At 43.8% G+C, this 15910-nt stretch overlaps 2 protein-coding genes across 2 annotated transcripts; one reads left to right on the top strand and one right to left on the bottom strand.

Annotated features, from left to right (window-relative positions):
* The first annotated feature begins 9893 nt into the window (after nt 1–9893).
* On the top strand, nt 9894–11068 carry LOC109428993 (leucine-rich repeat-containing protein 40). The gene is made up of 2 exons (XM_019704836.3): nt 9894–10048; nt 10114–11068. The coding sequence occupies exons 1-2, from the start codon at nt 10032–10034 to the stop codon at nt 10868–10870; spliced, it is 774 nt and encodes a 257-aa protein (XP_019560381.3). The 5' UTR covers nt 9894–10031; the 3' UTR covers nt 10871–11068.
* Nucleotides 11069–12855: 1787 nt separating this feature from the next.
* Nucleotides 12856–15354, bottom strand: LOC134290912 (uncharacterized). The gene has a single exon (XM_062858140.1). It carries the CDS (start codon nt 15352–15354, stop codon nt 12856–12858), a length of 2499 nt encoding a protein of 832 aa, XP_062714124.1.
* Nucleotides 15355–15910: the final 556 nt, after the last annotated feature.

Genomic DNA, 15910 nt, shown 5'->3' with positions numbered 1-15910 from the left:
GTGCTGTAATAGCAGCCTGGCTATCTGTATTGAAGTACATTGCTCTGCATTACAAATTACAAGCAATTGTAAGATTTTTTGGAGCAAGGACAACTTTGTCCCAATTCACCAAAAGTGGAAACAACGAGGTGTGTGTTGAACTGCGGTTCACAGAAGCTTCCTCTAGTAAACCGAGTACCGAGTAAAGTGCTTCTTGTTTGAGTTGAATGTGTAGTGGGGAAACGTCAAAGAGAACTTCGAGCGCTGCCGTGGGAGTGAGTTGAAGAGAACGCTCCAGACATCGCCATTAAGCACATCCTTTGGAGATGGCCTAATTTTGATTGGACCGTTCTCACTTCGCCCTTTTGCCACCACACAAGACATCCATAGGCCAATATTGGGCGAGCAACAGTTGTGTAAATCCATTTGATATACTTGGGTTTCAGACCCCAAGTTGTACAAAAGGTTCGCCGGAATTGCCCGAAGGCCATACAAGCTTTCATGATTCTGAACTCAATGTGAGGTGTCCAGAAAAGCTTGGAATCAAGAATGACTCTAACGTACTTTACCTGTTCGGTCACATCGATTTCACAATCAAAGAGACGCAAAGGTCGAACACCATTACGGTTTTGCTTTTCTGGAAAAGAACAATATATGTTTTACTCGGATTTACCGAAAGGCCATATTGGCGACACCAACCCTCAACTACCTGAAGAGCGTTTTGCATCAGGTCGGAAGGGGTGCTGATGCACATACCGACTAACAATGTTAGGTAGTCGTCGGAAAACCATAAACCGGCTCAATAGCGTATCTGCTACGAGATTCCACAAAAGTGGCGATAAGACTCCCGCTTGGGAGCATCCACAAACACTCAATTTCCTAATCGCCGCTTGACGCAATGTCGAGAAGAGATGTCGGTTTTGAGCATTAGGTGAATCCAATTGGAAATCATTGGAGATTTACCATGACCCCGTGCGGCTTCCAATATGGCATCAAAAGGCACGTTATCAAAAGCACCCTCGATATCTAAGAAAACACCCAAGCAGGGTTGCTTTTGAGCGAATGACTTCTTGATATCGTAAACAGCTTTGTGTAAAAGAGTCGCAGTGGACTTTCCAGATTGGTAAGCATGTTGGTTCACATGAAGAGGCACATTGGCCAGATGAACATCACGTTATGATCGACAATGCGTTCTAAGCATTTTAGAAGACAAGAGGTCAAACTGATAGGTCTGAAACTCTTTGCTTCTTCATACGACGCACGACCCACTTTCGGAATAAACTTCACAGTATATCCCGCCAGGATTTGGGAATACAGGTATTCTTCGTAATAACGTACCCTCGATATAGCGTACCCTCGATATAGCGAATTCCATATAACGTACATTTTGCTTCGATATAACGTACAACATTGAAAAATCTTATTTTTCCCACGAATAACCCTTAGATAAACTACGAAATCACTCAAATCAATGTTTTGTTGCAGCATTAGCCTTGTTACCCAGATTTAGCGCAATTTGGGGAAAAATTTAGTGTACGTTATATCGAAGCAAAATGTACGTTATATCGAAACACAAAAAACGAAATGACTTTTTCGTCAAAACTCAAGTTTTTAATTAATGGTTTTGTGAATTTCACCGAAATTATTATTTGGGATTAATTTCACGTCGAATACAACAATACTAGCATAAAAAATATTAAATTTTTCTCTGCTTCGATATAACGTACACTTCGATATGACGTACAAAGAGAAAACTTTTTTGTACGTTATATCGAAGAGTACCTGTATACCCTGTAGCAAAACTGCAAACAAGTAGTTGTTTCAAAACATGTTTGATATGATCAACTCCCTTCTGAAGCAAAATAGGATAAATCCCATCTGCCCCAGGAGATTTGAAAGCAGCAAAGCTATTAAGTGTCCATTCAATCGATTCTATAGTTATGATACTCCGAGCCGAAGCTAAAGAATCATAACTACTAGAAAAGACATCAGGTTCATCCGAAGATGTAATATCCACACATCCGGGGAAGTGTGTACTGAAAAAATATTACAAAACTTCCTCATCAGAGGAAGTGAAATCACCATTTGGCAAACGAAGTTCGTTCACTTGAAAATCCTTAGATTTTGCAAGGATTTTGTTCAATCGACTGGCTTCACTCAGACTGGAAACATTTGTACAAAGGTTTTTCCAGCCGGATCGTTCAGCAGACCGAAGAGCTTTTTGGTAGGCCTTGCGAGCCGACCTGAATGCCTCCGATCCAGCCGAACGTCGTCAGTTCCAACTCTTTCTACATTGTTTCCTGAGTTTCGTCAGATCAGAGTTCCAACAAGGGGTTTCTCTTATGATCTTCACAGACCGTTGAGGGCATGCTTCTTCAAAAGCTTCCATGATGAGGGCCGTTGTAGTATCAACGGCATCATCTAAATCACTTGGAGTGTCAATAGATGGTGAGTATCCAAGAAATTTGGCCGCAACCAAATCAGTAAAGAGATCCCAGTTGGTGGACCGAGGATTCCTGAAACGCAAAGTTTGCGAAGTAACATTTAAATGTTCAAAAAGATGTAGCGATGATCAGATAAAGATTCTTCATCTGACACATGCCAATTGGTCAGCTCGTGACTAATTCTACTAGAGCAAAGCGTTATGTCTAACACTTCCTCTCTAGCAGATACCGTGAAGGTTGGGCGGTTGCCTATGTTAAGTAATGCAAGATCTGTACTACTTAAGTACTCCATCAAACTGGAGCCTCTCAAGTTAATGTCTGAGCTGCCCCAGATGATATGGTGAGCATTTGCATCACTACCAATAATTAGCGAAAGGCTTTTTGAAGTGCAGTGTGCGATGACTTGTTTGAAAGCATCCATAGGGGATGGTTCATCGTGCAGTAAATAAACCGAAAAATAGACGTTTTTCCTGTTCAGCTTTCAAACAGATACATCAATTGAAATAGCACATACATCTCTGGTGGTTAGTTCAGATATGAGTGTTGCAACTATTGCGTTGTTGACAAGCACACAGGCTCGAGGCATGACACGCAAGTTTGCCATTTCATGTTTACTGGAAGTAGCAAACATCGGGTTCACAAGGTTTCCTAGACCAAGGCCACTTGGGCTGTACCATTTTGCATAAGTCTGCAAATATTGATCGTTGCTGTTCTTTTATGCTGAAGATTGATCTGAGCTATCCTAATCGTAGCTACTACCCAAACTAGGTAAGATTAAACTCTTTGCAATAACAGCACAACAAAGAACAACAGCAATAAAACCAGATCGGTATCGATTGGAAAACGCCAAAGGCGAGGATATACAAAATGCACAGTGTAAATTGCATAATGCGAAACCATATAGGTGAAAATTTAAACTAATCAACAACATCTTCATAATCCCGCCCTTGTTTAGCCTCAAGTGAGACTAAAGAAGTGCATCTGATTGTCTCAGAGAAACACAAGGTCCACTGCACAATTGCTCCGGTTAGCGCAGTAATGGTAACATACTGTGGAGGGCGCCCTAGTACTCCACAGGCTCCGTTAGCGGTTAGGTTTCTATAAGACCCCCCTAGCCATTCATTCCTAGACACGGTAAGCATAAAGGCGCATCACACCATGAATTAGGGGTCACCTGTTGGTGGATTCTTAGTGTTCGTAGTGTTATTCTTAGCCAATTGAGATAATCGTTACCGATACTACACAGCTATCTAGGCTGATTGAGAAAAGAAGTTAATATTGATGATCAACTTTATACGGGCTCGAACAGCCAGAAAACTATGTTTTCACAAAAAAAAAACTAGGGGTGGGTAATGTCTGAGACATAACCGCAAAGTTGACGTAGGACAAAGGCTGGAATGAAGTTCTGACTTTTATATATTAAAATGGGCCCTTTCATTTGAAGTCTTACATCAGCTGATTTTTCGGGTCATTGTTGTCCGACCTTCGTAAATAAATGCCTAACGGATTTATCACATAAAAGGCCTATACAATGTATACTAACAAAATTAAAATCGGCGGTGTGATGTGTTGATTAAAGTTGTTATATGATTCATTTCACTGAGCGCATTCATAAGATGTTAATTAGTTAAACCTTCCGTAACTCGCGTGGTTGGCCATCACTTGGGGGTTGAGCATTATTTCATTTTGAAGATAAATGTTCAACCGTTGTTTGAAAGAATTTTCGTCGAAAAGATAAAATGATTATAATATTTAAAGGCGTTAAGCCATAGCTTCCCAAACATCATATTGCGATCGTGGATTAGAATAATGACCAGTTTCACTATTGCTGGCAACGATGCTCTGTCTTTTGCTTTTTGGTTGCACTACATCTCGATCGATGTTGGAAATTATCTAATTAACTCTTGAGGATTCATTTTCGATGGTCCTGAAAAGAACCGGTTTGAATAATGGACGATTATGATGCATTCACCATGCCACGCAATGCGTGTTGGTTTTCTCTGCGGAGAATGCTGGACACCGTCGAAAATTGGCCCACCGCTCCGCTGCCATGGATACGATTTCTGGTGCTATCATTAGCACGATAGCCGAGAGTAGTCGCTGAGTTGGTGTGCTGCTGCCTTGCTGCAGGTGACATTCACCTCCAACCTTCTTGACTGAACCAACGAAAATGACGAAAGAAAACAGAGAACACTGCTTTTATATCCCTAGATTAGCAGATGAAGCTCCTACCATTTGGCTGGCTTTGCAGTTTATTCCGTTTGCATGACCCGTCCCGCATGCTCCAGACGCTTCAAACGATTAATCAACCATGAAATGAGAAAATTTTCATTGAACGGCTGAAGTAACCAAAATATTGGATGGTTGCACCACACTTTTCTCGATCGATGGAATGAAATTATCTAATTCACAACTCTTGAGGAATAATTTTTGGTGGTCCTGTAAAGGACCGTTTGATTGATTGACGATTTTAGGAAGGAAGTGGCATGAATTCACCATGCCACGCAAGGCATGTTGGTTTTCTCAGTGCTGAATAATGGACGCAATTCGAAACTGCCCCGCCGCTTGCTGCCGTGGATGAGATTAATGACCGTCTTCACTCTTGCTGGCAACGAAGTACACCTTTCTCGATCAAGGGTGGAAATTTCTCCAAGTAACTCTTGAGGAATCACTTTCGATGGTCCTGAAAAGGACCGTTTGAATAATGGACGAATTTGATGAATTCATCATGCCACGCAATGCGTGTTGGATTCCTCCGCGCTCAATACTAGGCGTCGTCGAAAACTGGCCCGCCGCTTGCTGCCGTGGATGAGATTCCTGGTGCTATCAGCCGAGAGTCATCGCAGTCGATATGCGGCTGCTTGCTGGAGATGACATTCTACCTTCTTGGCCGATCCAACGAAAATGAAGACAGAAAACAGAGGGCACAGCTTTTATACCCCTAGATTAGCATATGAAGCTCCTCCCATTCGGCTGGTTTTTCAGTTAATTTCGTTTGCATGACCCGCCCCTCATGCTCCAGACGCATCAAACGATTAATCAACCGAGAAATGAGAAAATTTCCATTGAACGGATAATGTCGTCGGTTTCCTGCAATAGGGGCACAACTCAAAAAATGTGAATTTTCAGAATGAGCGTTTTAAAATTATCAGTGTTGAAGCACCTTCTGCATGTTCACTTATTTCTCTCATTATTTGGCAGAAGTAAACGAATTTTGATTATTGTATCATGGAAAGGGACTGACGGACTATCTGTTTCATGAATTTTCGATTACTATTTTTCAACTACTATTGAAAAAGTTGACTGATTTTGAGTTGTGCCTTTAATGCGGAAAATTTGTGAAAATGAGAAAAACTCGCGTTTCTCAACGAATTTTAGAACGGGTCTTTGTGAGATGAAAGTTTACATAGTTTTTCATCATTTGCCTTAAAAATCTCAAAAATGACAAATTTTGAGTTGTGCCCCTATTGCAGGAAACCGACAATGTAACCAAAATATTAGATTATTTAGATCATTTTAATTTGAAAAATGTTAGAATTGAAAAACTTTTCACGCAAAATGGTCCGGATATGATAATGCGTTGCCAAAGTCCACTGGCGGTCAAACTCATAACTCTTTTGGAAAGATTTCATTTGGTCCTGAAAAGGACCGTTTATATTATGGACGATTTTGATGAATTCACCACGCCACGCAATGCGTGTTGGTTTTCTCCATGCTGAATGCTGGAAGCCGTCGTAAACTGACCCGTCGCTTGCTGCCTTGGATGAGATTTCCAGCCGAGCCGAGCCGTCGCTGGGTTGGTGTGTGCTGCTGTCGTACTGGAGGTGCCACCAACCTCCTTGACTGATCCAACGAAAATGACGAAAGAAAACCGAGGACAAAGCTATTATACCCCTAGATTATCAGATGAAGCTCCTCCCATTTGGCTGCCTTTCCAGTTTATTTTGTTTGCATGCCCCGCCCGCTTGCAGCCAGACGCTTCAAACAATTAACCATCCCAGAAATGAGCCAATTTTCATTGAAAAATAAGAATGGAAAATGCGTTGTGGAATTACAGGTGGAATCATTAGTGGCCGGCTTTATCATTGTTGCTGAGCCATCAATCATTCAATATGTCACTTTTTTGTTGCACCACGCTTTTCCCGATCGATGGTATTAAGCCTGGAATCTGGAGAAAATTACATGAATTCACCATTCCACGCAATGCGTGTTGGGTTTCTGCGCGGTGAATGCTGGATACCATCGACAATTGCCCGACTTCACTGTTGCTGAGCAACGAGTATACACGCTTTTACTATTTGGTTCCACACCACTTTTCTCGATTTATGGATGAAAATAATCCGATTTATAACTTCTGAGGCATCATTTTCGGTGGCCCTGATAAGGACCGTTTGTTCATGAATTCACCATGTCACGCGATGCGTGTTGGTTTTCTCCGCGCTAAATGCTGGGCCACCGAAAACTGACCCACTGTTTGCTGCTATGGATAAAATTAATGGTCGGCTTCACTTTTGCTGAGAAGCGGAGCTGTCTTTCACTTTTCATAACTCTGTAGGAAAGATTTTCTGTGGTCCTGAAAAGGACCGTTTGTATTATGGACGATTTTGATGTGGTCCTGCCAGGTTGGTTTACGCCGCGTTGAATTCTGAATGCCTTCGAACACTAACCGGCAGCTTGCTGCCGTGGATGAAATTCCTGGCCGAGCAGAGTCGTCGCTGTGTTCGTGTGTGTTGCTGCCGGGCTGGAGGTGACACCAACCACCTTGACTGATCCAACGAAAATGACGAAAGAAAACAGAGAGTACAGCTTTTATACCCCTAGATTAGCAGATGAAGCTCCTCCCATTTGTCTGGCTTCCAGTTTATTTCGTTTGCATGCCCCGCCCCACATGCACCAGACGCTTGTTTATCAACCGAGAAATGAGAAAAGTTTCATGTAACGAATAAAGTATCCAAAATATTGGAAGATTCACATCATTTTAACTCGAAAATGCTATAATTTAACAATGTTCCACTAAAAATGGTCCGGATAGGATAAAGCGTTGCTAAATTCCGGATGGAACCATTGGTGGCCGGCATCATCATTGTTGCGGGGCCATCAAGCATTCAATCGTTCACTATTCGGTCACACCACACTTTTCCTGTTCGATGGAATGAAATAATTATCTGATTCACAACTCTTGAGGAATAATTTTCGATGGTCCTGAAAAGAACCGTTTAAATATTGAACGATTTTGAACAGAAAATGACATGAATTCATCATGCCACGCAATGCGTGTTGGTTTATTCCTTGTTGAATGCTGAACGCCGTCGAAAATTGGCCCGCCGCTTGCTGCCGTGGATGCGAATCCTGATGCTATCAGCAATGCGCCGCTGTCACTCAATCCAAATCGAGGCCCCGAGGAAAGAAAAGCGACGCAACTCGCAAATTCGTCCGTCATGGCGGGTCTTTCTGTGGATTTTGCTGCTGCCTCTGCCACCACCGTCGATCAATCCAATTTTCGAAACACTTCCTTGGTCTGCCGCGTTAGACGGTTAGAAGGTGAATGTGCAACACACCCTTGCCGACAACCACCGATACAGAGCCGACACGGCCGCCAAAGAAGAATAAGCGAAAACGAAGAAAGTGGGCAGCTCTCGTTCGATGCGTTCACCTCGAGACGACAAAGGCAAATGAGGGAAGATGCGAAGAAGCAGTAGCTTTTATATTCGACGGGAGCATCCAAAATGTGCTCGATCGTGATTGGCTGGAATAAACATGGGTTAACTTTTCCCAATTTTTCAATAGTTTGTTATTGAAAAACAGCAAATATTATTATTGGACATAATTGGTGTAAAGATTTGCAATCGATTGGTGCCAAAATTTTGAAAATTCAACAAGAAATGGCTGAGTTATTAACGCTCAAAATCTCCACTTTAAACGTAACGCGGCCGATTTCTGAAAATTTAGAATGACACCCGGTATAGAAAAGAGAGACGTAGTCCTACGTCAAAACATTGTGTCTACGATGCTTCGTTCTTGAGTTATGATTTTTACACAAACGGCTCATATAGCACTCTGGACAATTTCCACAAAATTGGTCATAACTCAGGAATGGAGAAAAACCACATCGTTAAAATTTTACAGATTATAGCTTATAAAATTTCCTTTCAAAAATATTTTTTTTTGTGATTTTTTCCGGACTTCAAAAATAGTTTTTCCGACTTTTTCAACCGATTTTCCTCAATTGTGGATAATTTTGTGGAAAACAATTTTCATTTTATATTTTTTTTTAATTGCTGAGAAAATTTGCTTAAAATTTCACAAACAAATGTGTCTACGATGCTTTGTTCTTGAGTTATGATTTTTCAAAGTAGGTGGTGTCAGTGGAAAATGTTTGTTTTCCACTAGAGTTTTCCGAAAAATTAGGCGACCTTGATTTTTTTCAATTTAGTTTTTTTTTGAAGAAGACTTCATTCAATTCTGAGAACCTTTGTACCAATTTTTACCAGTGGTGTAACCTGTACTATCGTTGGCTATATTATCCTCCACGTGTGTCTGGGCATTTGAAGAGGGTACGAAGAATAATGCATTATACACACCAGAACATGGAATTACAACGATACTCAAAACAAGTAGTACAGTTCACAATGAAGTGATTACTTTTACCTACCGATAAATTTATTCTACATTGATACATTTTCATATTGGTTTGGTGGATTATCTGTGGCATTTATGAGACATTGCAAGCTTTTACGAGTATTTCGTGTTAAAATTTCAGTTCATCATACACTATATTATCATCCACTGGACGTGCATTCTACATTATATCACCATGATTTAATAAGATGTTGCCAGGCAATGCACCCATTAATTACTAATGAGACAATGTGGCGCACATTTGCACCTAACATCTGTTATATGCCATTCTCGAAACAGCAGATCTTGATGAAGCGATCAGGTGAGAATGTGTAGCAAATTCAATCACCTTTGAGTTGATCACCTCTCCGGCGCTCCGGAACCTCCGGCAGTTCATTCCACGTCTTATTAGTGCAGTGCCATGTTCCGCATTTTTATCATTCTCACTCCACTACTGCCGTCAAGTTCATTCCCGCATAAGTTTAGTGCGGTTGACTGCGTGTGGCCTGCGTCGATCGCATCACCCTGTGTTTGATGAGATCAGATCTCTATCAACGTGGTGTTCCTAGGTTTGTCATTTACATTCCCAGCTGTAAATGATTCGACTATTGGTACGTTAAGTCGGCTTAAGTGAGCACTAATGGGGATGTTATGCACAATTGTGCGCAATTTTGTGGCATCGCTAATTACGGCAACGAGGGGTCTATCCACGAGCGGGCCAGGCCCTGTCTTGGAATGCGCACCCCGTCAACGAACCCCCATTTGAAATCTATATCGTATCGTTCAGTTTATTTCCACTCAGCCGGACAGATCATAATTGATCACAGATGATCTGGGAGTATCGCTAGTTGCGTGCCTGGAATAGTTTACATAACAAAATATTTCGAATTATGACGAATCGGTTCAGGGAGTGCAGTCACTCGATCGGCTGTGCATTCGCCGGAGACGACGTGGGACTCCCGACCGGTCTAGACGTGCCTAGCTGGAACGATGGTGGTGATCAAATAGTAAGTTGTGAGCTTTTAAATAGGACTTCTTCCTTATTGAAATTTAATCTTGTGAACTTTGGCAGCTCAACGCTAGTCCTGCTGATTTTGGGCTTGGCCCTGGCCAGTGCTCGGTATCAGCGTTACATCTGTCAAGTGATCGAGGATGACTGGTGTACGCTGCAGAAAATCTATATCACATCTCGTACGGATGTCCGAGGACTTCGATTTCCAGATGACCAATTTGATAAGATCAGGATAGGACAGCACTACGACTTTGCCGATACCGATAGTGTGGTGAGCATTTTCTCAGCGGGTCTGTTCCGAAGAATGAGCCGCGCTCGATATCTGCAGATGAATGCCGTACGAATGCAGGGGCTTGATATGCCGGATACTGTTCTGGATCTGGACGTATCCAACAATTGGATTTCTCGTATCTACATTGATCCGGACAAAAGCTACAGTCTTCGAAAGTTAAAGATGAAGAACAATCTAGTGACAAGTGTGGCCAGTTTCAAATATCTCAACCAATTAGAAGAACTAGACATGAGTGAAAACCTAGTGCACTTGGTGAATTTTGAGCTTTTCGCATTCATGCCGTATATAAGAATCATCGATTTTGCTCACAACCGATTGTTGGAAGTGCGACCGGGTGACATAGACTTGGTTTTGTACTACCTGGAACGTTTGGACCTGGCAGATAATCAACTAATTGGAATCGGACTGAAGAAATGGACGTTCCCGTCGCTCAGAATGCTGAACGTCACGGGCAATCCGATTCAACGGTTAGACTACTTTGAGCTGCAACGTGCTTTTCCACGTTTGCGAAGAGTGACCTATTGAGAGGATCAGTGCAGGGCATCAATAGTGTGCGCAGCCGCATAGCATGTGAAATCGATTAACTCGTATTCTGGGAAATTTCCAATCTGAACAATAATTATACAAATAAGATGTCGTGTTGAAGAGGCGTGAATCAGGCCTTGAGATTAATTATAACCTGATATTAATAAAGTGACATTCACAGAATTAAGATGAAAGTGACTTAGCAGCAGTTTGATTTGGTATGAAGAATAGAGAAAACATAGAAACTTCAAATATTTGGACGAATCGCTTTAGAATATTTTCAGCGCAGTTTTGGGCTTTTGAATCCTTGTAGACAATAAAATATGGGATGATGAATTACTTTAGAAAACTGTTTATTTTCAAACTTTAACATGCAATGTCACACCCAATACACAGTTCGTTTTGTACTCAATGTTCTGGGATTCGATGTAGTTATACTATCAAAAAGTGGTCGTTTTCTGTTTCGAACAAGTAACGCAACGAATGCCTTGGGAACCGGAGTACAGTGCATATCGATGAATACATCAGTACGGAAAAACAACCAACTGTAGGTGGCATACAGTTCAAGTTGGACAAAGCTGGTCCCGATGGCTCCGTCAGTGAGCTCCGCCCGGAATCTGGCCCATTTGTTCTGAGTGGATTGAAGCCTGATATAGTTGATTGAGGCTCCAACTGGCTGAAATATGAAATTAAGGATTAATTAATTAGGTGTTGATTATTGTGTGAGAAACAAAAGGCTAATTACATGTCGAAAGTGTATTATATGCGGTGAGTGTGTGCCGTCCAGTATTTTCCTGTGGAAACAAATCTCATCGCTGGGATTGTACTGTCCAAATTCCACGACTGGAGGATACTGAGGAGTGAACCATCCTGCTGCATTGGCCAGTTGGCTTGACGACCACCACGCCAGGAGTGAGACAATTACACCAGTGAAGCACAGAGTGGCTGTGGATTGCATCGTGCCTAAAAAGTACGATGCGTGTGGACTGAAGATGCACTGAGAGCAGCGAGGACTCTTATAGGTTCACCGGTGACCTCATTTTTTGTGCATATTTTCGGGATTCCAACGTGGTACGATGTTGAGTGAATAATGTTTCTCTTGTACTGTTTTAAGCTGAGTTTTGTTTTACATGCCATGGCCATGGTGGCATGGAAGTCTGCACATTTTGTTGTTGCGCTTCTTCTTTTATCTTCTTGGTTGTATTGCTACCCAACTATATGACGGAGCCTGTTTGTCATTAATGTGTTCTATTGACTACAACAATCAGCCATTTTTTAAACGTTCGTATCAGTTGGCAAATGAAAATCCAAAAGCTTTCCATGACCATGGATATTGAGCATAGAAGCCATTACAATTAATTGTTGATTGGCCATAACGGTTCAAATTGCGCTTTATTTTCCTTCTGCAGCGAGTTTTTCGGGAGTGGAATGCGATCCCAGGTCCTCGTTATAGGCACGAACTCTAACCACCTTACCAGGTCCGCTCTAATTCCGTCGGAAGATTTCTTCAAGGAATCGTTTTGAAACTCTGTTCGGGTTCGGTTCAGGGTTGGTGGACTGTATGTCGATCGTCGAAATTACAAGCGGCGGATTCAACGTGAGGGAATATCCTTCAGTGGCGGTAGAGTGGCTAGGCCAGAGAAAACACTCGGATCACATTAACTACAAAACTTTATTCCTAGAACTTTCTTCGTAACGTGTTGGTCGTACCACTGGTTAAAAAATACTGATCGTGCTACTTCTGCGTATTGCGTGTCGAATCCTGTCTCCCAAGTCGGTCTCCACGCTTCTCGGTGCAGGTAGACTTCTGCGCTAGGTTCGGGGTAGATTTTTCTTCTCTTTCATGCTACATTTGGCGCGTAAGACGATGTGTGGAGAGGCGGATGAGCGAAGTAAAGATTGGGTGGGTCACGCGGGCTACGCACAGTGGGCAAAGCGTGAATATCTTGCGTACGCAACATACACCCCCCCGGTGGACCTTCGGTTCAAAACTGGAAAGAGGCTGGCAGTGAAACTGCCGGAGTACCGGCTGACGTCAGGCTTGGCTTTGTCACCGGGCGAGTTCTAGCGAAGTTCAAGAACGGCCTGTTCATTGGACGGCGTCCAGCGGGCGTCGGAGATTGTTGGCTACTGGACACTGGGGCTGGTGAAGCGTGGGTCTTACCTCTGGATTGGTACCAGCGCCAGCGGACATCAGGGGTTGATTGGACACCAGACGGGTACCGGTGGGTATATGGTTGGATTTGATCACTGGACTGGCATCGGTTGACATCAAGGTCGGCCTGGTCGCCGAGCACGAGCCGGCGGACGTCGGGTCGGAATTGAGCTGTAATTCGTTGAAACTGCTTTGGAGATCTGCCTTGGGATTCGTGATAGCACGTCGAAACAAAATGTTCATCGTACTGCTGTTCGTTGGATGACATTGATGTAGTCTCCGATTCTTCCTCAACCGAAAACTTGTAAGTTGAATCAGCGACATCTTCAATCGATGCCAATTGGGAGTATTGAATGTTGTCTGATGATGGAACGGACTGAATGACACCTGCCACGAGCCAGCCAAAGTGAGACTCTCGGAGCTCTGGCAAGCGTTCGTCGATGATGATGTGTCCGGGCTTCAGTAGTTTGTAAAATAGCTCTGCTCCGATCAGCATATCGATGCTATCGGCCCGGAAGAATGCCGGATCGGCCATTTGGATGTCCGCAGGGATGTTCCAATTTGCGGTGTCGAATGATTTGGACGGGATGGTGCCAGTCACCTGCGGAATTACCAGGCATTCCAACCTGGTACGGAAATCGCTGCAACGAGATTTAATGCTTACCTCGATCTTGTCACGAGCAGTCGTTCGGATGTTGTTTATGCCGGTTATCGATACATCGGCTGGTCGCCTTCGGATGCCAAGTGAGTTGACCATCTTCTCGCTGATGAAGTTCACCTGGGAACCGCTGTCCAGAAGAACGCGGCACTTCTGTTGTTGACCCGTCTCATCGCTTACCAATATAACCGCAGTGAGCAACAAAACGGTTTTCGTTGACTGGGTGTTTTGGCACGAGCAACTGGTGGGCAAAGGTTGCTCGCTCGTCGGGATTGGGTTCGATGTAGATGCAACAGACTCACGGGCCTGCTCCAGGTTGTCATCAGGGATGGTTGAAGCTGCAGTAGACTTGAATGACGATGTCACATTTGCATCATCGTCATGCAATTGAGTATGGTGCCGACACTGACACTTTCGGCAGGATTTCGGTGACGGACAATTCTTCACCTGGTGCCCCCTTCGCAGGCAATTGAAGCAAATGCCCGCTGCCTTCACTTTCTCCATTCGGTCGTTGGCCGACAGTGCGTTTAACTTGTTGCATTGGTAGTTCAAGTGCAATCCGCGACAAAAGTCGCACTTGTCCTTCGGTTCCTGGCTCTCTGTTGTAGTTGCGAGCACTTGCTGGCTAGGAAGATTTGATTCTGTCGATGATTGTTTCGGTTCAAAGTTCGTCTCAATTGTCGTCGTTGAACGGGCGGCTTCCCATCTTTCCAGTACCTTGCACTGGGATTTCAGGAAATTGACCGTTTCATTGTATTCCGGAAGATCGGTGCTCGATGCCAGAGATTGCTCCCATTGCAACCTCGTCGAATCGTCTAGGGCGGATGTGAGTAGGTACACCACCACCAGCTCGGACACTCCCGAGAGTGGCTGGTTTTGATATTCCAAGCTCTCGACATGCTTAGTACAGTCGTCGACCAAGCGTTGAAGCTCCTTGCTGGATTGGGACGTCATCTTCTTCAGGGATAAGAGACCACGGATGTGTGTCTCGACTATCATTCGTTGGTTCTCGTACCTGTCAGATAGAATACGCCAAGCTTGTTCATAATTACCTTCGTTCAGCGTCTTCGTGTCGAGTACTCCTGCAGCTGCTCCCACCAACGCCTTATCGAGGTGGTACAGCTTAACCGCATCGGAATCACGTGAAAGCGCAATGACGTCTTGAAACACGGCCTTGAATTTTGGCCAGTGCGCGTAGTCGCCGTCGAACGTTGGAATGGGTGCTTTCAATGGCTGCTGATGGATGACCACTTGTGGAGCTGGTTGGACATGTTGATCCATGATGCGTTTCTTCACTCCAGCGAAGGTGAAATTGTACAGGGCTTCGAATCGTACGTAAGTTTCTTCCTCTTGTTCCATCGCTTCGTCCGGGATGACGGCAACAATCTGGCTGTGGAAACCAGCAAACTCCGCGTATGCCGATTGCAAATTGCACAGCAACACTTCGAGGTCCGACAATCCGAGTTGGCGATCCAATGAATCCTTGATGCGGAACACTTTGTTCAGCACGTGATGTCGTTGGCGTGACAACGACTTGATGGTTGTCATCGTCGCGGTATCGGCGGCAATTTCCATTTGATGCTCGTTGGAAGCGTTTTGCTGTAGTCGGAAATTCACCACGTCGTTGGCGGGGTCGTTCGTGGTTTTTTTCGGTGAATGCTCCAGCGGCATTGTCGGTTTGGCTCTGGATCCGGTTCGTTAGGACCAATGTTCGGGTTCGGATCAGGGTTGGTGGACTGTATGTCGATCGTCGAAATTACAAGCGGCGGATTCAACGTGAGGGAATATCCTTCAGTGGCGGTAGAGTGGCTAGGCCAGAGAAAACACTCGGATCACATTAACTACAAAACTTTATTCCTAGAACTTTCTTCGTAACGTGTTGGTCGTACCACTGGTTAAAAAATACTGATCGTGCTACTTCTGCGTATTGCGTGTCGAATCCTGTCTCCCAAGTCGGTCTCCACGCTTCTCGGTGCAGGTAGACTTCTGCGCTAGGTTCGGGGTAGATTTTTCTTCTCTTTCATGCTACATTTGGCGCGTAAGACGATGTGTGGAGAGGCGGATGAGCGAAGTAAAGATTGGGTGGGTCACGCGGGCTACGCACAGTGGGCAAAGCGTGAATATCTTGCGTACGCAACAAACTCCTTTAGAATTCATACAGAAGTTCAGTCACGAATTTCTCCGAGAATTTCTTCTGGGGAGATTTCTTCAAAAAATTCTGAAGCAT

The sequence above is a fragment of the Aedes albopictus genome, chromosome 3, assembly GCF_035046485.1.
Source record: "Aedes albopictus strain Foshan chromosome 3, AalbF5, whole genome shotgun sequence".
NCBI classification, from domain to species: domain Eukaryota; kingdom Metazoa; phylum Arthropoda; class Insecta; order Diptera; family Culicidae; genus Aedes; species Aedes albopictus.
This window is presented reverse-complemented; position numbering and strand designations above follow the sequence as displayed.